General features: G+C 44.8%; 1 protein-coding gene across 3 annotated transcripts in view; it reads right to left on the reverse strand.

Moving 5' to 3' along the window:
- Window positions 1–22,680, reverse strand: part of LOC140902056 (butyrophilin subfamily 3 member A2-like) — a 47,814-nt gene extending 25,134 nt beyond the window's left edge. For 2 of the 3 annotated variants that reach the window (XM_073321698.1, XM_073321700.1), the window contains exons 1-3: window positions 22,546–22,680; window positions 9,348–9,456; window positions 3,080–3,355 (exon numbers count right to left, since the gene is read on the reverse strand). In XM_073321698.1, the coding sequence (XP_073177799.1) occupies window positions 3,080–3,355; window positions 9,348–9,417 (346 nt within the window). In that variant the 5' untranslated portion in view covers window positions 9,418–9,456; window positions 22,546–22,680. Of the gene's footprint in view, window positions 1–3,079; window positions 3,356–9,347; window positions 9,457–14,052; window positions 14,109–22,545 lie in introns of those variants that run through there. The other variant, XM_073321699.1, reaches the window with a different exon arrangement.
- Window positions 22,681–23,182: the final 502 nt, after the last annotated feature.

Consider the following 23,182-nt stretch of genomic DNA (forward strand, 5'->3'; position numbering starts at 1 on the left):
GCTTACAAGAAGTGGAAGATTGGACAAATGACCAGGGAGGAGTACAAAAATATTGCTCGGGCATGCAGGAGTGAAATCAGGAAGGCCAAATCACACCTGGAGTTGCAGCTAGCAAGAGATGTTAAGAGGAACAAGAAGGGTTTCTTCAGGTATGTTAGCAACAAGAAGAAAGTCAAGGAAAGTGTGGGCTCCTTACTGAATGAGGGAGGCAACCTAGTGACAGAGGATGTGGAAAAAGCTAATGTACTCAATGCTTTTTTTGCCTCTGTCTTCACGAACAAGGTCAGCTCCCAGACTACTGCACTGGGCAGCACAGCATGGGGAGGAGGTGGCCAGCCCTCTGTGAAGAAAGAAGTGGTTCAGGACTATTTAGAAAAGCTGGATATGCACAAGTCCATGGGGCCGGATGCGTTGCATCCAAGAGTGCTAAAGGAGTTGGCGGATGTGATCGCGGAGCCATTGTCCATTATCTTTGAAAATTCATGGCGATCCGGGGAAGTCCCAGATGACTGGAAAAGGCTAATGTAGTGCCAATCTCTAAAAAAGGAAAGGAGGAGGATCCTGGGAACTACAGGCCAGTCAGCCTCACCTCAGTCCCTGGAAAAATCATGAAGCAGGTCCTCAAGGAATCAATTTTGAAGCACTTGGAGGAGAGGAAAGTGATCAGGAACAGTCAGCATTAATTCACCAAGGGCAAGTCATGCCTGACTAATCTAATTGCCTTCTATGATAAGATAACTGGTTCTGTGGATGAAGGGAAAGCAGTGGACGTGTTATTCCTTGACTTTAGCAAAGCTTTTGACACGGTCTCCCACAGTATTCGTGTCAGCAAGTTAGGGAAGTATGGGCTGGATGGATGCACTACAAGGTGGGTAGAAAGTTGGCTAGATCGTTGGGCTCAACGGGCAGTGATCAATGGCTCCATGTCTAGTTGGCAGCTGTTATCAAGTGGAGTGCCCCAAGGGTCGGTCCTGCGGCCGGTTTTGTTCAATATCTTCATTAATGATCTGGAGGATGGCGTGGATTGCACCCTCAGCAAGTTTGCAGATGATACTAAACTGGGAGGAGTGGGAGATATGCTGAAGGGTAGGGATAGGATACAGAGGGATTGGGCCAAAAGAAATCTGATGAGGTTGAACAAGGACAAGTGCAGAGTCCTGCACTTAGGATGGAAGAATCCAATGCACCGTTACAAACTAGGGACTGAATGGCTCGGCAGCAGATCTGCAGAGAAGGACCTAGGGGTGACAGCAGACAAGAAGCTGGATATGAGTCAACAGTGTGTCCTTGTTGCCAAGAAAGCTAATGGCATTTGGGGCCATATAAGTAGCATTGCCAGCAGATCAAGGGACGTGATCGTTCCCCTCTATTCGACATTGGTGAGGCCTCATCTGGAGTACTGTCCCGTTTTGGGCCCCACACTACAAGAAGGTTGTGGACAAATTGGAGAGAGTCCAGCGAAGGGCAACAAAAATAATTAGGGGACTGGAACACATGAGTTATGAGGAGAGGCTGAGGGAACTGGGATTGTTTAGTCTGCAGAAGAGAAGAATGAGGGGGGATTTGATAGCTGTTTTCAACTACCTGAAAGGGGGTTCCAAAGAGGATGGCTCTAGACTGTTCTCAGTGGTAGCAGATGACAGAACAAGGAGTAATGGTCTCAAGTTGCAGTGGGGGAGGTTTAGGTTGGATATTAGGAAAAACTTTTTTACTAGGAGGGTGATGAAGCACTGGAATGGGTTACCTAGGGAGGTGGTGGAATCTCCTTCCTTAGAAGTTTTTAAGGTCAGGCTTGACAAAGCCCTGGCTGGGATGATTTAGTTGGGGATTGGTCCTGCTTTGAGCAGGGGGTTGGACTAGATGACCTCCTGAGGTCCCTTCCAACCCTGATATTCTATGATCTCTAAATATCGATAATACTACTCATCTGCTTCCAAGGAGTTTTGTGAGGATTTGTTTATAAAGCCAGATGGGTGAAGTTCGTTCCCTCCTATGCGGAGAGCCAACACAAGACCTACGTGACACTCAAAATAGGACTTAAGTAGAACTTAAGTGACTTAAGTGGTGTATAGGCATTATGTGAGCCCTCTACACTGGGTTGATTTCACATAGATAAGTATCATTAGTGTAAAAAGCCACTTGCATTTTGGAAGAGCAAAGAAAAGCACCTGACAGGGGAGACCAAACATCTAACACTGTTCATTATTATTATTATTACTACTGTGTTTTAACTGTAGTCTCTTAAAAGAACCAATACCTCCTCCCACCCCACTGTGGAGAGGGTAAACTGGGTGGAAAAGGCAACAGGAAAAGAGGTAGATTTTGCCTGCAGTGTGACTTTGTGGACAAAGCACTGGACTGGGACTCAGGAGAAGTGGGTTCTGTTCCCAGCTCCGCCACTGGCCTGCAGGGAGACCTTGGGCAAGTCACTTCCCCTCTCTGTGCAGGGAGGAGGTATTGGTTCATATTCTCTGTGTATATATAAAGTCTGCTGCAGTTTCCACGATATGCATCTGATGAAGTGAGCTGTAGCTCACGAAAGCTTATGCTCTAATAAATTGGTTAGTCTCTAAGGTGCCACAAGTACTCCTTTTATTTTATCAGTGTATCTCAAAAGAGAGCAATATCATTATCCGCATTTTACGAATGGGGAAACTGAGGCACAGGGAGGGGAAGTGACTTGCCCAAGGTCTCCCTGCAGGCCAGTGGCGGAGCTGGGAACAGAACCCACTTCTCCTGAGTCCCAGTCCAGTGCTTTGTCCACAAAGTCACACTGCAGGCAAAATCTACCTCTTTTCCTGTTGCCTTTTCCACCCAGTTTACCCTTTTATATGTTTCTTCCTGTTCTAATCCTACCCTGTGAGCTCTCTGGGGCAGAGACTGTCTAGTTTAGTTATTTGTACAGCATCTAACACAATGGGGCCCTTCTAACAGTATTAGGGCAGCATCCTTTTGAGTTATGTGAGAAGCTGTGTTCTGCCACATTCTTATATCGATAATAGGGACACAAGAGCCTGATGGGACATGACTCTGGGCAGAGAAGCAGCTCCAAGGTTAAAGCATGATGCATAGGGCTCACCTGAGAGGAGAATGACAGATTTCTGTTCTGTTTTCAGCAGGCTGTTCTGGATAACACAGCTGATTTCTCCAGTTTCCTCTCCCAGGATGGTGACGTGACTCAGAACACTGAACAGAAGTTCATGATCCTGCTCTGTTTTGGTCACAGGCTGCAGATCCTGCCCATTCTTTGTAACCCAGTGGACTTCAGGGCTAGGGAACCACCCTGTTGACCTGCAGGCTAGTTCAATCTCCTGGTCCTGGGGACCCAGCACGTCGATGGACACGGAAGCAACAGCTAAAACAAGATGAGAAAGATTGGGAAGGGACTATCCTCAGGGAAACAGCATTGTCCCTTTGTTATGAATTTATTTTAGGACACTGTCCCAGTTTCTGTGTTTTTGTTACTGGAGTTCAAATAAATTCTTCACCTGCTCCTCCTGGGAATTCCAGATCATGACGAGTCTCCACAATAAATAGCAAGTTGTATGGCTGCCTGGCCTCCAAAATGTCACATGCCAATGCCAATACTCAGGCCAGGTCTACCCTCAAAAGTTAGGTCGACCCAGCTTCATTGCTTAGGGGGGGTGAAAAATCCACACCCTTGAGTGGTGCAGTTAAGCTGATTTAACCCCAGTATAGACAGAACTAGGCTGATGCAAGAATTCTTCTGTCAACCTAGCTATCGCCTCTCGGGGAGATGAATTCACTACAGTGATGGGAGAACCCCTTCTGTTGCTGTAGTGTGAGTCTACACTGAAGCACAGACAATCCCTTAGACAGGGATCTCAGAGGGCTGGGCTTGTTTCTCCGCTCCCTAGTCCCTGCACTTGGGGCAAGAATGGAAGAGAGAAAGGGCTTTAAACCACCTTCACTCTCTCTGTATTCTGGGGCCAGGTAAGGCCGGTCCAGCCCCCTGGTGTAAGTTAGAGCAGCTGGTCCCCATGGGCCCTAGTAAGCAGAGGACATCCATGGTGCATTGAGCTCTTCCCAGGTGCCTAACACATCCCAATCTGCCCTTCTGTTGGAGGCTGGGTGCTGAGTGGGTGCAAAGCCATTAAGCCAGCCAGAGACCTGCCCTGGGCCTATTCTCAAGGGGCCATTTCTGCCCATTTTAAGACCCCTTTACATTGATAGTGCAGCATAAGAAGTCCTTGGTGTGACTGAAAATCAGGTCCAGTGTTTCATATTCCATGTGTTTAGGGTTCAGTTGCTCCATACAGGCACAGTTTAGAGTAAGGGGCTGGTGGGGAGTTGTCCTACGCCAGAGCTCCTAGGTGTACACAGCCTGCTACATGCAGCTTGCAGCCCCTTGCAGAGCGGAGCAGTTCCACGGGCTGGTTCATGTGAGCTGACTTCAAAACTCTCTGAAAGAAGCAAACCTAAATGAGGGAGAGTCCACACTGCAACTGGAGGAGTGATTGCAGCTCAGTTGGCATTCCAGTGCTAGCTTGGATCGAGCTAGCATGGGTAAAAAGAGCAATGAACACATGGTGGCATGGGATTTGGATGTATAAACCCACCCTGAACTCTGGGTACATATTCACATTCCTAACTCACACAGGAGTTCATGCAGCTGTGTCTTCAATGGTATTTTTAACCAAGCTAGCTAGATTCAAGCTTCCTACCTGAGCTCAATCAGTCTTCCGACTGCAGTGTAATCGTACCCTGAGGGTTTGTCCAGAACAAAACTGAGGGTGTCTGTAATAGACATGAATTCCAAGCAGTGGGACAGGAATCTATCTTCATAAATTTAAGAGTGGAAATACTCTGCAAATATGCAATTGAATGCTTTTGTTATTGTTTATTAAGGATCTAAGATCATTCTTATTGTTAAGAACCTGAGTTTCGCAGGTTATATTGACTCATAGCATTGACCAAGGAGGAGTTACAAAGAATTACTGACCAGCTAGACTGGGAAAGGAGAAAATTCAGACTGAACATCAACACAGGGAAGACAAAAAAATATGGCAATTGGAAGACAAGAGGAAGAGATAAAGATCAAAGGTGGAGACAAAGAACTAGAACAAGTGAGAAAAAGTGAGGATTAGTATCAAAGCATGGGAATTGTGAAGATGAAGTAAAAAGAAAAATTGGACTAGCTGTTACTGCATTTGGAAAACTGCAACATCTGGAAGCCTCAATACATTTCAATAACAAAGAAACTCTCGTGCCGATACTGCGCTGCAGATTGGAACGCTGGAGTATGAGGAAAGCTAACAAACAGAAGACATTGCCTGCAGAAATGAACTGGCTGAGGGGTATACTGAGAGTTTCAAGACTGCAGAAAATTTTAAAAAATGAAATGAGAAGAAAATGTCTGGGACAAGAAACAACCCTGTTACAGAAGATTGAAGAAGGATAACTGTGATGGTTTGGATATGTGTCAGGAATGGGCCTAAAAAGGATACCATATTGTCAATACATACCAGAGTGCAAGGAACTTCCATGGCATGCATCCGATGAAGTGAGCTGTAGCTCACGAAAGCTCATGCTCAAATAAATTGGTTAGTCTCTAAGGTGCCACAAGTATTCCTTTTCTTTTTGCGAATACAGACTAACACGGCTGTTACTCTGAAACCTAGAAATAGAGGAAGACTGAGAATGCACTGCGTAGATACAATGACATAGAACAAAAAGAGAAAGGAAGCCATGAAGCTGGTTCAAGACAGAAAGTGGTGGAAAGACATCACCCAACCCTAATCATAGCTGCTGAGCTGACAGATGGGAATCAAAGAAGAAGAATGAAGACACATTTTGTTATTGCACCATCAGTGTACAAGACATTGTATAACAGATAAAACATACCAAATAATTAGAGCAGTGGTTCTTAACCTGGGGTGCACGCACCCCCTGGGGTTGCGAAATGACCTTTCTGGGGGTGTGAGACATGCCAGATTTTTTTAGAAGGTAAATAATTGAAAACACAAATTAAGCACAGGCACATAAGTACAACTACTTTGTTTCATCCATCCTATGTATTTATTAACATTACACATTTTTTAAAGATTACAGTAATATACAAACAGGTTTAAAGAACTGACCTATTTCAACCATTTTTGATAAGAGGTGCGAGAACATATTTTGAGAACCAAAGGGGTGAAGGCTGCAGTAAAGGTTAAGAACCACTGAATTAGAGCCTCCCTGGGAGATCTTAGGGCTGCTCTATGAGAGCTTTTTTCCCCATTTTTTCCCAATGTTCTAATAAAATATATTTTCTTTTCTTTTTTGCGGGGGGGGGGGGGGAAGTGCTGTCTGCTTTTTTTTCCACTTTTCTCCTTTTTCAATGGTAAAATTGGAAAAGAGGGGAGAGAATGAAGAAAGGCAAAAAAAAGAAAAGAAAAGAAAAGAAAAGAAAAAAGAAAAAGGAGGGGAAAAAATCCCAAACTGATAATCTGATGGGGAAGGAGGTCTGTTGAAAAAACATAAATTTATTGTTGGGAAAAGGACATTTTTCTATTGAAACAAAAGTTTCAAATCAAAATTTCAACCCTGTGTTTGCCCTATTCCAGCCATCAGCCACCAGCACAAATGTCTAAATATAGACAAAAAGAAAAGGAGTACTTGTGGCACCTTAGAGACTAACCAATTTATTTGAGCATGAGCTTTCGTGAGCTACAGCTCACTTCATCGGATGCATCCGATGAAGTGAGCTGTAGCTCACGAAAGCTCATGCTCAAATAAATTGGTTAGTCTCTATGGTGCCACAAGTACTCCTTTTCTTTTTGAGAATACAGACTAACACGGCTGTTACTCTGAAATCTGTAAATATAGACAGAACATGATGTCATTTCCATTAGTGCTGTGTATCCAGTTTAAAACTGGGATAAGCTCAACCAAGCCATATTGTGCGTGTGGCGGGGGTGGGGGTGTTTTTGTCTATAAAAGGGCTTTGCACTGGTCATCTTTCCCCGATGGCTAGAATTGGAGCAGATCCCCAGAGCAGACCAATCATACCTCGTACTGACCGCAGATCCATAATGAACTGAGCATCTCACTGGAGAAACTGGGTGTCAAGTTTCCTTCCCCACTCTGAACTCCAGGGTACAGATGTGGGGACCTGCATGAAAAAAACCCTAAGCTTATTTTTACCAGCTTAGGTTAAAACTTCCCCAAGGTATAAACTATTTTACCTTTTGCCGCTGGACTTTATTGCTGCCACCACCAAGCATCTAACAAAATATAACCGGGAAAGAGCCCACTTGGAAACATCTTTGCCCCCAAAATCCCCCCAAGCCCTATACCCCCTTTTCTGGGGAAGGCTTGATAAAAATCCTCACTAATTTGCATAGGTGAACACAGACCCAAACCCTTGGATCTTAAGAACAAGGAAAAAGCAATCAGGTTCTTAAAAGAAGAATTTTAATTGAAGAAAAAGTAAAAGAATCACCTCTGTAAAATCAGGGTGATAAATACCTTACAGGGTAATCAGATTCAAAACATAGAGAATCCCTCTAGGCAAAACTGTAAGTTACAAAAAGACACAAAAACGGGAATATACATTCCATTCAGCACAACTTATTTTATCAGCCATTTAAACAAAACAGAATCTAACACATATCTAGCTAGATTGCTTATTAACCCTTTACAGGAGTTCTGACCTGCATTCCTGCTCTGGTCCCGGCAAAAACAACACACAGACAGAGAGAACCCTTTGTTTCTCCCTGCTCCAGCTTTGAAAGTATCTTTTCTCTTCATTGGTCATTTTGGTTAGGTGCCAGCGAGGTTGTCTTAGCTTCTTAACCCTTTACAGGTGAAAGGGTTTTTCCTCTGGCCAGGAGGGATTTAAAGGTGTTTACCCCTCCCTTTATATTTATGTGGATGGTTCTGTGGATGAAGGGAAAGCAGTGGATGTATTGTTTCTTGACTTTAGCAAAGCTTTTGACACGGTCTCCCACAGTATTCTTGTCAACAAGTTAAGGAAGTATGGGCTGGATGAATGCACTACAAGGTGGGTAGAAAGCTGGCTAGATTGTCGGGCTCAACGGGTAGTGATCAATGGCTCCATGTCTAGTTGGCAGCCGGTATCAAGTGGAGTACCCCAAGGGTCGGTCCTGGGGCCAGTTTTGTTCAATATCTTCATAAATGATCTGGAGGATGGTGTGGATTGCACTCTCAGCAAATTTGCGGATGATACTAAACTGGGAGGAGTGGTAGATATGCTGGAGGGGAGGGATAGGATACAGAAAGACCTAGACAAATTGGAGGATTGGGCCAAAAGAAATCTGATGAGGTTCAATAAGGATAAGTGCAGGGTCCTGCACTTAGGACGGAAGAATCCAATGCACAGCTACAGACTAGGGACCGAATGGCTAGGCAGCAGTTCTGCGGAAAAGGACCTAGGGGTTACAGTGGACGAGAAGCTGGATATGAGTCAGCAGTGTGCCCTTGTTGCCAAGAAGGCCAATGGCATTTTGGGATGTATAAGTAGGGGCATAGCGAGCAGATCGAGGGACGTGATCGTTCCCCTCTATTCGACATTGGTGAGGCCTCATCTGGAGTACTGTGTCCAGTTTTGGGCCCCACACTTCAAGAAGGATGTGGATAAATTGGAGAGAGTCCAGCGAAGGGCAACAAAAATGATTAGGGGAGTGGAACACATGAGTTATGAGGAGAGGCTGAGGGAGCTGGGATTGTTTAGCCTGCAGAAGAGAAGAATGAGGGGGGATTTGATAGCTGCTTTCAAATACCTGAAAGGGGGTTCCAAAGAGGATGGCTCTAGACTGTTCTCAATGGTAGCAGATGACAGAACGAGGAGTAATGGTCTCAAGTTGCAGTGGGGGAGGTTTAGATTGGATATTAGGAAAAACTTTTTCACTAAGAGGGTGGTGAAACACTGGAATGCGTTACCTAGGGAGGTGGTAGAATCTCCTTCCTTAGAGGTTTTTAAGGTCAGGCTTGACAAAGCCCTGGCTGGGATGATTTAGTTGGGAATTGGTCCTGCTTTGAGCAGGGGGTTGGACTAGATGACCTTCTGGGGTCCCTTCCAACCCTGATATTCTATGATTCAATGATTCTATGACTCTGGGGCTAACAAAGAGTCTGAAACTGGCAATGTGCTGAGAACCTGCTGTGAGATGCCAAGCTCAGTAGGAGCTGAGAGCACCCAGATGCTTCCAGGACCAGATCCCCAAATGCCTTCTGAATCGCCTGTTTGTGTCTCAGTAACACAAACAGAAACATTTTCTCTGCTGAAACACAGATACCAGCAGGGGTTTCGTGCAGGTTTAGGGTCTCTCTCTCCAGGGATTTTGTGCTGCAGAGAAGTGTTTTACCAACAATGCTTTTACCTGAAAAGGGAATCGCTGCTAGGAGTATGGCACAGAACAAGCAGCTGGAGAGCTGTCCCCGTAGCTCCATGCCTCTGGTAGCTCATGTGGGAAGAGTCACGGAGCTGATCTGAAATGAGAGCAGCAATCAAAATAGACACAGATGCTCAGAAATACAAGACACCTGATTTCTCGTTATTCCCCCTTGAAATACACCAGTCTGTTCCTTCCCTTCCCCTGTGTCACTGTACATTGCAGGGAAAGCTGAACAATATGTGAGGGTGTCACTATGTGTAGCCAGTGTGAGGGTGAGTGTGTGGGCTAGATCACATGAGAATCTTTGCTGTGGTGGAAGGGACACTCACTGTCATAGTCCTAGTGCTCCGGGAGGGCAAGGCCATGTGATTCCAGCACCACTGCTGTCCAGATGTGGCACAGAGCCTGCCCTTCTCCAGGGCTGCTGGAGGCACTGACTCTCCCTGAGGCACAATAGGCCGAGATGCGGGGCATGTCTAGGCTGCAGGCATTGCCTGTGAGTTCTTTAATCTCGCTAGTTCGAGTCCTCGAGCAGTGAAGCTGCAGCAGCACAAGCTTCAATCCAGGCTGTACAAACCAAGGAGCCCAGAACCCAGGATAATTACTCCCAACCGGTGCTGCTGTAGCTTCACTGCTCCAGGGCCTGTGCTAGTGAGGTTATAGCTAGCTCAGGCATGTCCCCTCGAGCTGCAATCACAGCCAGTGACTGCACATAGCCATACACTTAGCTGCACCCTCTTCCGACTGGACGTACTTTGGTGATGTGGCAGTTGGGAGAACAAAGGAGTCAGTTGCAACTCCCTAATTCTGGGACCAGTTCTATGCCAGCTCCGGGGCTGCTCCTAGCTATGGCCCCAAAGGGCCATTACATCAGATCAGTTTAACCAGAGTTCTGTCATGCTCAAGACATGGCAGTTCATGCCCCTATGCCATACAGTGCAGGAGCTGGGGTGGCATGCAGGCCAGCAACATAAGCTCTAAGCCAGAGGATTTACTTCCCTACAGAGAGGAAATTCTCAGCTAGGGATATCCAGCAGTTTTCCTGCCCCTTTTCACTCATCGGAGTCTGCAGGATTCCTGTTACCATGGGCTGTGCCTTAGGGTATGTCTACACTGCAGTAAAACGCCCTGCAGCACAGTGATGGCTGGGGTTAGGTTGTGGGGCTATAGATTTCAGTGTAGACGTTTGGGAACAGACTGGAGCCCAGGCTCTGAAACCCCGCGATGGGGGTGTTTTTCAGACCCCCAGGCTCCAACCTGAGCCTGAATGTCCACACTGCAATTTTTAGCCCCGCAGGCAGAGCCCAGCGATCCCAAGTTAGTTGACCCAGGCTCTGAGACATGATGCTGCAGGTTTTTTATTGTAATATAGACATACCCTTAAAGACACAAGTCACTAAAAAAAAAAAAAAAATCTACATAAGCCATCAGCCCAAAAGGGCTTGTCTACATGGGGGCTGTGTGTGGCTGTCTGAGGAAGATCGTACTGCTGAGCTCAGCCTTCTTTTTCCATGGACACTGTGGGCTTGACTCATGTGGGTTGGTACCCTACACTGTGAACAATCCAATTGAACTCAATGGCCAAGAGTTTCTAAACTGAGTGTTGATTTTGGGTGTCCAGCTTGAGAGACCTTAAGAAGTCCTGATATTCAGAGTGGGGCTCCTCAGCTCTTTCTGAAATTCAGGCCCTTCAAGGTCTCTCAGATTGGGCACCCAACATGACTAGTCCATTTTGAAGCTCTTGGCTAGGGAGAGCACAGGTAGAGTGTTTCCTCATAAGCAGAATTATTTTTCAGAGTCAACATAATGATATACTGAAAATGTGAGAGCACCTCTTATAGGCACCAGTTCAGCAAAGTACCCACAGAAGTCCTTTTTAAGTTCAGCATGTGCTTTTCTGAAAAATGATGGTTTGCTGAATTGGAGTCATTGTAAAGGCACATGGCTCTTCACGCCATCACCCTAGTCAGGAGAGAAAGGCAGAAAGCAAAATACAGTGCGGTTCTTATCATGCATTGAAAACTGTATTAAAAGAATTCTCAGGGTTTTCCTGGTCCTGCTTGCAGGCAGCGGGTTCTGTATGGAAGCATGGGATCAGAGTCAGTGTGCAACCAGCCAGCCTCGGCTAAGGTTGGGTGAGTTGTGCCTCTCTGTTTTTTAAGAGAGCAGCCTGCTTTCTCGCTCTCTGGTTTTGGTTCTTGTGTGTTGTCCTTCTGAATTCTAAGCAATAAAGTCATGTATGCTGCAACCTTCCAGAAAAAAAGTATGTATGTTTTTATCTGGCTCCTGGTATATATGATGTGAACTTGACAGTTCTTCAAGTGAAGCAGTTTCCATTTGAAATAATATGTGAAAGCTTTCAGTCCATTTCACTGCAACGTGCTGCAGAGAGGGACTTTTGAGGGGAATCAGAGATCTTAGATGGGAGCTTTATGTTCTGCTGGCTGTGTAATTGTATTTTTTTTTTTTTTTTGTAATTTATGGCCAAGATGCCGAGATCCTTGGATAGGCACCAGTTTTATTTATTTTTATTTTATTTTATTTTGGTCCCTTGAAATTACTTATGCTAAACAATCTGTTCCATTTTGTATTAATTTGTGCCATTCATTACGTTTTCCAGATCTGATGAAGAGCTCTGTGTAAGCTTGAAAGTGTTTGATCTCTCACCAAGAGAAGCTGGTCTAATACAAGATGTTTCTTCATTCACATTGGCTCTCATATCCTTGGCTAGGCACATGTTTATTTTATTTTATTGGAAAACATGGAAAACATAATCCCAACTATACATATAAAATGATGGGGTCTAAATTAGCTGTTACCTCTCAAAAGAGAGATCTTGGAGTCATTGTGGATGGTTCTCTGAAAACATCCACTCAATGTGCAGCAGCAGTCAAAAAAGCTACAGAATGTTGGGAATCGTTAAAAAAGGGATAGATAATAAGACAGAAAATATCATATTGCCTCTATATAAATCTATGGTATGCCCACATCTTGACTATTGTGTGAAGATGTGGTCGCCCTGCCTCAAAAATGATATATTGGAATTGGAAAAGATTCAGAAAAGGGCAACAAAAATTATTAGGGGCATGGAACAGCTTTGATATGAGGAAAGGTTAATAAGACTGGAACTTTTCAGCTTGGAAAAGAGATGACTAAGGGGGGATATGACAGAGGTCTATAAAATCATGACTGGTGTAGAGAAAGCAGATAAGGAAGTATTGTTTACTCCTTCTCATAACACAAGAACTAGGGGTTACCAAATGAAATTAATAGGCAGCAAGTTTAAAACAAGCAAAAGGAAGTATTTCTTCACACAACGCACAGTCAACCTGTGGAACTCTTTGCCAGAGGATGTTGTGAAGGCCAAGACTATAACAGGGTTAAAAAAGAACTAGATAAATTCATGAAGGATAGGTCCATTAATGGCTATTGGCCAGGATGGGCAGGAAGACAGGATACCGGGCTAGATGGACCTTTGGTCTGACTCAGTATGGCCATTCTTATGTTCCTATATTCTTATTTTAATTTAAAGCTAAATTTAAAAAACAAACAAAACAAACAAACAAACAAACAAAAACTTGTCCCTTTACAAAGCAGTAGCAGAATTCAGGGCCTGGCAGGACACTTCCCCAATTACAGGACAAATCAGTGATACTGTTTATTTACAGGAGAAGGAGGACTTGTGGCACCTTAGAGACGAACCAATTTATTTGAGCATAAGCTTTTGTGAGCTACAGCTGGGGACAGGTATTAATACTTGGTGGTATGGGCCCCTTGGTGAGGGCCTTACATGCTGATGGCACTTCCTCCTCTCTCCACTGTGGAATATCAGAGCTAATGTTGATTCCATTAGGAGTCTAGTTACAGGCTGCTGAGCTGAATTCACTTTGGGCTAATGGTGCACCAGCACTGAGGCTCCCCTACTACAAGCTGAAATCACAAAAGAGCTGAACTGACTAAGAGCTGAAATCACTGAGCGTTGTGTTAAGTAATGAGGGAGCCTGAAGATATATTGTGGAGCAGTTTGCGGGACGGCTGGAGCGGCTTGTGGACCGGCTGGTGGAGCAGTTCATGGGACAGCGGGAGCTGCTTGTGGGACGCTGAGCGGTGCGGAGCCGAGCAGTTTGTGGGGCAGCAGGTGGAGAAGAGCGGAGTGGCTCGTGGAGCGGATCAGAGTGAAGCCCTATGGAGCTGCAGGGCAGTCAGCTTCAGATCATGTAAGGTGCCCCTTACCTCTTCCCCCCTACGTTGGGAGGTAAAACTTTGCAGATGAACTTTTGAACTCTGGGGCTGCCCTAACCAGGGACAGAGACTTTTGGGTCTGTCAAGGTTCCTCCCCCACTCTGAACTCTAGGATACAGATGTGGGGACCTGCATGAAAACCTCCTAAGCTTACTTTTACCAGCTTAGGTTAAAACTTACCCAAGGTACAAATTAATTTTATCCTTTGCCCTTGGATTTCCACTGCCACCACCAAACTTTAACTGGGTTTACTGGGAAACGTAGTTTGGACACGTCTTCCCCCCCCCAAATCCTCCCAAACCTTGCACCCCACTTCCTGGGAATGGTTTGGTAAAAATCCTCACCAATTTGCATAGGTGACCACAGACCCAAACCCTTGGATCTTAGAACAATGAAAAAGCATTCAGTTTTCTTACAAGAAGACTTTTAATAGAAGTAAAGGAATCACCTCTGTAAAATCAGGATGGTAGATACCTTCCAGGGTAATTAGATTCAAAACATAGAGAATCCCTCTAGGCAAAACCTTAAGTTACAAAAAAGACACACAGACAGGGTTAGTTATTCTATTCAGCACAGTTCTTTTTTCAGCCATTTAAAGAAATCATAAACTAACACATACCTAGCTAGATTACTTACTAAAAGTTCTAAGACTCCATTCCTGTTCTGTCCCTGGCAAAAGCAGCATACAGACAGACCCAGACCCTTTGTTTTTCTCCCTCCTCCCAGCTTTTGAAAGTATCTTGTCTCCTCATTGGTCATTTTGGTCAGGTGCCAGCGAGGTTACCTTTAGCTTCTTAACCCTTTACAGGTGAGAGGATTTTTCCTCTGGCCAGGAGGGATTTTAAAGGGGTTTACCTTCCCTTTATATTTATGACAGGGTCGTTGGACTTTTGGGACTTTGGGGTGATTTTAGGTTGCTGGACTCAAGAACCAAAGGGAAAGGACATGCCCCAATTTGCTTGGGGTGGGTTTTTTTTTTTTGCTCATGGGTTGTGTTATGAATCCTGTTGGTGATGTTTCCCCAACAAAATGCCACATTGTTTCTCTCTGTTATTAAAAGGCTTTTTGCTACACTCAGACTTTGTGCTTGCGAGAGGGGAAGTATTGCCTCTTGGAGGCGCCCAGCGGGGGTGGTATATATTTGTCCCAGGTCACTGGGTGGGGGCTTGAGCCGGTTTTGCATTGTGTTATTGGAATGGAACCCCTATATACTGAACCCGGCTCTTGTTGCTGCCAACTCTGATGGGCAGAAGGTTTGCAGCTCACGAAAGCTTATGCTCAAATAAATTGGTTAGTCTCTAAGGTGCCACAAGTACTCCTTTTCTTTTTGAGAATACAGACTAACATGGCTGCTACTCTGAAACCTGTTTATTTACTAAATGTACATGAGTCCTGTTCCTTTGAACCATGTGGTAACAAACATATACAGACCACTCCCTCCTGCAGAAATCTCTGGCCAGGCACTCCTGCCCTGTACGGACTGGCAGCTGTCTTAGGCCTCTGTTTCTCTCTCTCCAGCCACACTGCTTCATAGACTCCTCTTTCTGCCCCAGCCCAAGTTTTTTACTGTGAGAAAGCCGAAGTGTGATAAATCAAGTGGGGTGGGGGTAGCTCCCTTTTATGGACAACCAGCCAGCCAGTAGCTATAAAATACCTCTTAGTAGCTGTTCTCTAATTGCTCTACCTGTAAAGGGTTAAAAAGTCTCACTGCTATGCATAGGTAAAAGGAAGTGAGTGGGCACCTAGTCAAAAGAGCCAATGGGAAGGTTAGAACTTTTTAAAATTGAAAAAAAGACTCCCCTTTTGTCTGTCTGTTGTTGTTCTCCCAGGGAGAGGTGGATAGGGCAGCAGCGACGCTGTAAAAAGTTTGGGCCAGGTATGAAAAAATAATCAGTATCATACCTAGAAACTACTCATTTAAAACCCCAGATATGTAAGTAGATCAGGAAATGTCCAGGAAGATGCGATTAGGTTTATCCCTTTTATTTCGTTATGGCTTGTGGATTCCTCTGTGCTAACCCAGGTGCTTTTGTTTTGCTTGTAACCTTTAAGCTGGACCTCAAGAAAGCTAGTCTTGGTGCTTAATCCTTGTAGTTGCTCTTTTGAAAATCTAGCAATAGTCTGAGTTCCCAGATGTATTTTCTTTCTTTTTTATATTAATAAAATTTACCTTTTTTAAGAACAGAATTGGATTTTTGTGTCTTAAGAGGTTTGTGCACATGTTGTTTAATTAGCTGGTGGCAACAGCTGATTTCCTTTTTTCCCCTTTCTCAGCTCTTCCCCGGAGTGGGGTGAAAGGGCTTGAGGGTACCCGACAGGAAGGAATTCCCAAGTGCACCTTCCTGGGCTCTCAAAGGGGTTCTGCACTTGGGTGGTGGCAGCATCTACCAATCCAAGGTCAGAGAAAAGCTGTAACCCTGGGAGTTTAATACAAGCCTGGAGTGGCCAGTATTAATTTTTAGAATCCTTGTGGGCCCCACTTCTGCACTCGAAGTGCCAGAGTGGGAAATCAGCCTTGACACCTAGTCCAGGGCTGCTCACCTGGCAGGATGAGCCTGAACATCCACCCGCCTTTTGTGCTACCATGCTGAGGCCATATCTACTCTACAGGGACTATAGCGGCATAGCTATGGCCTACAGATGCAGCCTACATGGACAGAAGGGGTATTTCCATCGCTGTCAGAGCACCACCTCTCTGAGCAATGGTAGCTAGGTCAACAGAAGCATTCTTCCATTGACCTAGCTGCATATAGACTGAGGGTTAGGTTGGCATAGTTACGGCACTTAGGGGTGTGGATTTAGCTGTGACAATCTGAGTAAATTTCCTAGACCTGAACAAGACCTCTGGGTAAGATGAAAAACATGTCTTTCTCTCTCTGGATTTTTCACATCCCTGAGCACAGTTGCCATATCAACCTAAATTTTAAATGTAGACCAAGCCAGAGACACAAAGCCATGTCTACATAGAGACACTCGGGAAAAATAATCTGACTGAATTTTTTAAGTGGAATAGTTAACTCACATTAAATCCCAATGTAGATGCTCTTATTCAGAATGCAAATGGCTTTACTGTGACCTTAATTTGGTTTAATTAAGGCCACATTAATTATGAATGAGAGCATCCACATCTGAGTTTAATACAGTTTAACTAATTCACCTTCTTTCACCCCGTTAGTTAATTCAGAATAGTTTCCCTGAGTGTCTGTATATGTGCAAGCCAAAGAAGAGCGCTCTGACCACACAGAACCATAATAGCCCACTGGGGGAGGTTACTATGTGATATCTTCTAAGGGGAATTTTGTGTTGGGGGTTATCCATCAATGACTGTAAAGTACTAGCCATTTGCACATTTCACCATAACAATATGCACTGTTTCTTTCTTAGGCAGACAAAACAAACAAACATAATTTAGCCCCAAGTCTAGCCTCACTCATTTCTGAATAACACCATGATATCGCTTCTCTGTAACTCAAACAGTTAGTATGGAAGAGCAGATAGCACATTTGCTGAGTTTATCTGTATCGGTTGTTTATTCTGGAGTGCCTTTGAAATTTGGTTTTGTTAACATCCAACCTATGTGTTAATTTTTCCCAAAATATTTCAAGGTCTATTATTTTTAAGAAGCAAAGCATTTTCCACTCACACTGTTTTTACACCAGCCTAACAACATTGGTGATGGAGTTTCTCCTGGTAAATGAAAGTTAGAATCAGGCCATGAAGCAGTAAAAGGTACAAGGCCAAATTCCCCCTTTAGCTACAACTGTTCAACTTAAGCAAAGTCAGTGGGTTTGGATAGTTTTAAATGAAGGCAGATTTTGGCCCACAGAGTCCATATTACAACCAGTCTCTATACCTTGTTTCCCAGGTGACAGCAGTGACCAGAAATGCCTTCTTTCGTCTTTGGCTGGTCAAGAGATTGTGGGTAAAATTTTCAAAAGCATTTCACTGATTTTATCCAAAGTTCCTCATAAATATTATTTTCACCAAATAGTTTGATAAGCTCTATCTATATGAAGATCTGTATGGAGCTGCTACCCAGCTAATAATTATGACATGACAAAATATGAAACTATACAGGATGTGTAAGCTTCAATGCTTCTGAGACTTGAGGTGGAAGGTCAAGGGGGGATTTTAATGTGTCTATGGCCTTGTCTTCACTTGGGAAAAGGTATGTTGTAGTGCAAGTTAACTAACATTTTAAAATGCTAGAGTAGACAAGGTGGTTGGGTTTATCTTGACTGGCTAATACTACAACTGCCATGTCTATGTTTAGGATTCTACTACTTGTTAATTAACGTGTGTTAGACACCTTTTTCCTAGTGTAGACATGATCTGAATGACTTAGAAGCATGTTTCCTTGATTATTTAATGGGACTTGATCTCCCAGCTCAAATAGATGTTTTTGAAAATCCCAACCAATTATTAATGAACTGATCCTGATTTTACAAATATATTCCATTAATCTGTGACTGTATTTATTATTTCTTAAGTATTTACCAAATAAATAAGAGTAACCTGTTTCAGCCTATGACCTGTCTGTGACTACTCATTATTCATGGTGTATGATTGGTCATCAGTTGGTATTGTTTCTGATTTCTGGTTGGGTGACAGAAAGTTTTTAAACAGAAGAATTTCTGCTGGAGGGATAGCTCAGTGGTTTGAGCATTGGCCTGCTAAACCCAAGGTTTTAAGCTCAATCCTTAAGGGGGCCATTTAGTCATCTGGGGCAAAAATTGGGGATTGGTCCTGCTTTGAGCAGGGGGTTGGACTAGATGACCTCCTGAGGTCCCTTCCAAGCCTGATATTCTATGAATAATAATAAATAATATGATGACGGCTCCAATGTTCTCATGATTATGAAAATAGTGAATTTTGGATATGACTTTTCATCTAAATAATTATTTGTTCTAAAATATAACTTTTGAGATCTGTGAACACTCTCAGGAATATCTGGAAGCTGTCCTAACAAATAACATAATCCCATGAGTGACAGCAAACTGAGCACAGTGCTTTTATCCACAGAAATATTTAGGAAGATTTTTTATTTTAAATATTGGACTGCTACATATTATTACAACACAATCTTTATGAGACAATCAGACAGAGACCATAGAATCATAGAATAATAGAATCATAGAATATCAGGGTTGGAAGGGACCCCAGAAGGTCATCTAGTCCAACCCCCTGCTCAAAGCAGGACCAATTCCCAGTTAAATCATCCCAGCCAGGGCTTTGTCAAGCCTGACCTTAAAAACCTCTAAGGAAGGAGATTCTACCACCTCCCTAGGTAACGCATTCCAGTGTTTCACCACCCTCTTAGTGAAAAAGTTTTTCCTAATATCCAATCTAAACCTTCCCCACTGCAACTTGAGACCATTACTCCTCGTTCTGTCATCTGCTACCATTGAGAACAGTCTAGAGCCATCCTCTTTGGAACCCCCTTTCAGGTAGTTGAAAGCAGCTATCAAATCCCCCCTCATTCTTCTCTTCTGCAGGCTAAACAATCCCAGCTCCCTCAGCCTCTCCTCATAACTCATGTGTTCCACTCCCCTAATCATTTTTGTTGCCCTTCGCTGGACTCTCTCCAATTTATCCACATCCTTCTTGAAGTGTGGGGCCCAAAACTGGACACAGTACTCCAGATGAGGCCTCATCAATGTCGAATAGAGGGGAACGATCACGTCCCTCGATCTTCTCGCTATGCCCCTACTTATACATCCCAAAATGCCATTGGCCTTCTTGGCAACAAGGGCACACTGCTGACTCATATCCAGCTTCTCGTCCACTGTCACCCCTAGGTCCTTTTCCGCAGAACTGCTGCCTAGCCATTCGGTCCCTAGTCTGTAGCTGTGCATTGGGTTCTTCCGTCCTAAGTGCAGGACCCTGCACTTATCCTTATTGAACCTCATCAGATTTCTTTTGGCCCAATCCTCCAATTTGTCTAGGTCTTTCTGTATCCTATCCCTCCCCTCCAGCATATCTACCACTCCTCCCAGTTTAGTATCATCCGCAAATTTGCTGAGAGTGCAATCCACACCATCCTCCAGATCATTTATGAAGATATTGAACAAAAGCGGCCCCAGGACCGACCCTTGGGGTACTCCACTTGATACCGGCTGCCAACTAGATATGGAGCCATTGATCACTACCTGTTGAGCCCGACAATCTAGCCAGCTTTCTACCCACCTTGTAGTGCATTCATCCAGCCCATACTTCCTTAACTTGCTGACAAGAATACTGTGGGAGACCGTGTCAAAAGCTTTACTAAAGTCAAGAAACAATACATCCACTGCTTTCCCTTCATCCACAGAACCAGTAATCTCATCATAAAAGGCAATTAGATTAGTCAGGCATAACCTTCCCTTGGTGAATCCATGCTGGCTGTTCCTGATCACTTTCCTCTCATGCAAGTGCTTCAGGATTGATTCTTTGAGGACCTGCTCCATGATTTTTCCAGGGACTGAAGTGAGGCTGACAGGCCTGTAGTTCCCAGGATCCTCCTTCTTCCCTTTTTTAAAGATTGGCACTACATTAGCCTTTTTCCAGTCATCCGGGACTTCCCCGGTTCGCCACGAGTTTTCAAAGATAATGGCCAATGGCTCTGCAATCACAGCCGCCAATTCCTTCAGCACTCTCGGATGCAACTCGTCCGGCCCCATGGACTTGTGCACGTCCAGCTTTTCTAAATAGTCCCTAACCACCTCTATCTCCACAGAGGGCTGGCCATCTCTTCCCCATTTTGTGATGCCCAGCGCAGCAATCTGGGAGCTGACCTTGTTAGTGAAAACAGAGGCAAAAAAAGCATTGAGTACATTAGCTTTTTCCACATCCTCTGTCACTAGGTTACCTCCCTCATTCAGTAAGGGGCCCACACATTCCTTGGCTTTCTTCTTGTTGCCAACATACCTGAAGAAACCCTTCTTGTTACTCTTGACATCTCTGGCTAGCTGCAGCTCCAGGTGCGATTTGGCCCTCCTGATAACATTCCTACATGCCCGAGCAATATTTTTATACTCTTCCCTGGTCATATGTCCAACCTTCCACTTCTTGTAAGCTTCTTTTTTATGTTTAAGATCCGCTAGGATTTCACCATTAAGCCAAGCTGGTCGCCTGCCATATTTACTATTCTTTCGACACATCGGGATGGTTTGTCCCTGTAACCTCAACAGGGATTCCTTGAAATACAGCCAGCTCTCCTGGACTCCTTTCCCCTTCAAGTTAGTCCCCCAGGGGATCCTGGCCATCCGTTCCCTGAGGGAGTCGAAGTCTGCTTTCCTGAAGTCCAGGGTCCGTATCCTGCTGCTTACCTTTCTTCCCTGCGTCAGGATCCTGAACTCAACCAACTCATGGTCACGGCCTCCCAGATTCCCATCCACTTTTGCTTCCCCCACTAATTCTACCCGGTTTGTGAGCAGCAGGTCAAGAAAAGCGCCCCCCCTAGTTGGCTCCTCTAGCACTTGCCAGCAATTATTACCAGCGATTAGTAATAATAATAATAATAATTAATAATAAAATAAATAAATTAAATAAAAACAACAAAGATTTGATTTAATAGAACACCAACCAGCAGAAGATTTCAAGCACTTTAAAATGGTGGATACATTTTATCATTCTTATTTTCCATCTGGTGGCAACAAAGGCTGAAGCTGTTAACTTGTGACTTGCCCGAAGTCAAAAAATGAATAATCAGAAGAGATGGACTATAACCTCTGCACAGAGGTGGATGAAGATATTTGAGGCCCTGGGCACAAAGAACATTTGAGCCTCCCACATCGTCCCCCTGCCATGGGGCTCTACCCCCTGCTCCTTCTTTTCCCCACAAGGCCTCGCCACCTGGCCTGGCCGGAAGCTGGGCTGTGGTAAGAGCTGCCCAGAGAGCTTGGGCCACTGTCAGGAGCCCTGAACCCCCCACCTGTTCTGAGAAGTGCGCCCTGGCGGCAGGGACATAGGCCAGGAGCTTCTCTTGGGCCTCCCAAACTCCCACCCAGGGCAGGTGGAGGGTCAGGGGCTCCCCACAGCTATACAGGTTCCCTGGGTGACTCTTACCACAGCCTATGGCAGTGGTCCCCAAACTGTGGGGCATGCCACCCGGGAGACACAAAGAAACATTCAGTGGCGTGGTGGGGGCCATCTCTGCACTGGGGGGGAGCTTGGGCCAGCTCCAGGTGGGAGGAAGGGCATGGCGCTCTGGCCAGCTCTTATGTTGCCAACCCTCCAGGAATGGCCTGGAGTCTCCAGGAATTAAAGATTAAACATTAATTAAAGATTATGTCATGTGATAAAATCTCCAGGAATACATCCAGCCAAAATTGGCAACCCTAGCCAGCTCCATGCCACATGGGGGCGGGGGACCTTCTGGCCAACTCTGCTCAGTGTGGGGGGGGGCTTGAGCCCACTCCATGTCATGTGAGGGGTAAGGGAGAGGGGCTCAGGCAAGCAGCTCTGCCAGCTCTGCATGGGGGCAAGGGGAATAGGCTCACCCTACCACAGACTCCATCTTCTGGCAGGGCCAGGGGACAGGTCCTCAGGGGGAAGAGGAGGAACAGGACATAGGGAGTGGCGGGGAGGAGGACCAGAGGGTGGGACCAAAGTTCTGGTGCTCTTGCGGGGCCCCCAAATTGTCCAGGGCCTATGTGGTAATCCACCACTGCCTCTGCATCCTATATTATAGCCTCCTGTTCTATTTGCTAGTAAACCCTCAGACAGATCAACCAACCAAGTAAAAAAGGAAAATGTCAAGAAGAGGTGACAGATTTGTTCAAAGAATCATAATTTATCTTCCATTCTTCCCACTACGAACTCAGCTATAGATTCCAGCCACCATTCTCCTCAATGTGCTCCCCAAGCCAATGAGTGTGAATGGTCAGAACTCCCCTTACGTTAATGCAGCCCCACCCATCAACACAAGCGGAGGATTTGGAATTAAAGCAGAGGCTCTTACCTTTATTCAGAAAACTAAACTGGACCACAGTCTGGAAGGTTCTCCATCCCTCAGTGCCAGATGCGGGGGCTCCAGTGTTAATAAAACCAAGGCTTTAAAATGGGATTTGACAGCATGCCTGCGCGGAATGGATCGCACACTTTGAATACACTGAACAAAGGGACTGAACTCTGACCAAGGAAAGTGAAAACAAAAAGAGTAGGTTAAATATTAACTCTCCTGTTGTTCTACCTGAAGTGTATGTGTCTTTTTCAGGAAAGGTCGCCCAGAACCCTAAAGCTATATCAGTGCTTAGATGGGGATGCATTTTGTGTCTCTAGCAAACACACATTTCACAAACCACATTAAAACATCCTCAATACTGGAAGTTACATACAGACATGGAAATACCAGGCTGGGCAATATTGAAGAGAATTGAAATTCACCCCATCTCTATCAAAAACAGATCAATAAATTAGAGGGAGATAATCCCCTCCTCCCCTCCCTAAGAATCTCCACAGAGTTTGATGAGGTCTGGACACTCTGAATAGCCAGCAAAGAAGGTTCATATAAGTTCAAAAAGTATAGTGGGGAAACATGGACTGGAATATGAAAAGCAATAGCAGAGGGTAATAAAAGTAGAAAATTGAAATGAATG

This window comes from Lepidochelys kempii, chromosome 23 (assembly GCF_965140265.1).
Source record: "Lepidochelys kempii isolate rLepKem1 chromosome 23, rLepKem1.hap2, whole genome shotgun sequence".
Taxonomy (NCBI): Eukaryota; Metazoa; Chordata; order Testudines; family Cheloniidae; genus Lepidochelys; species Lepidochelys kempii.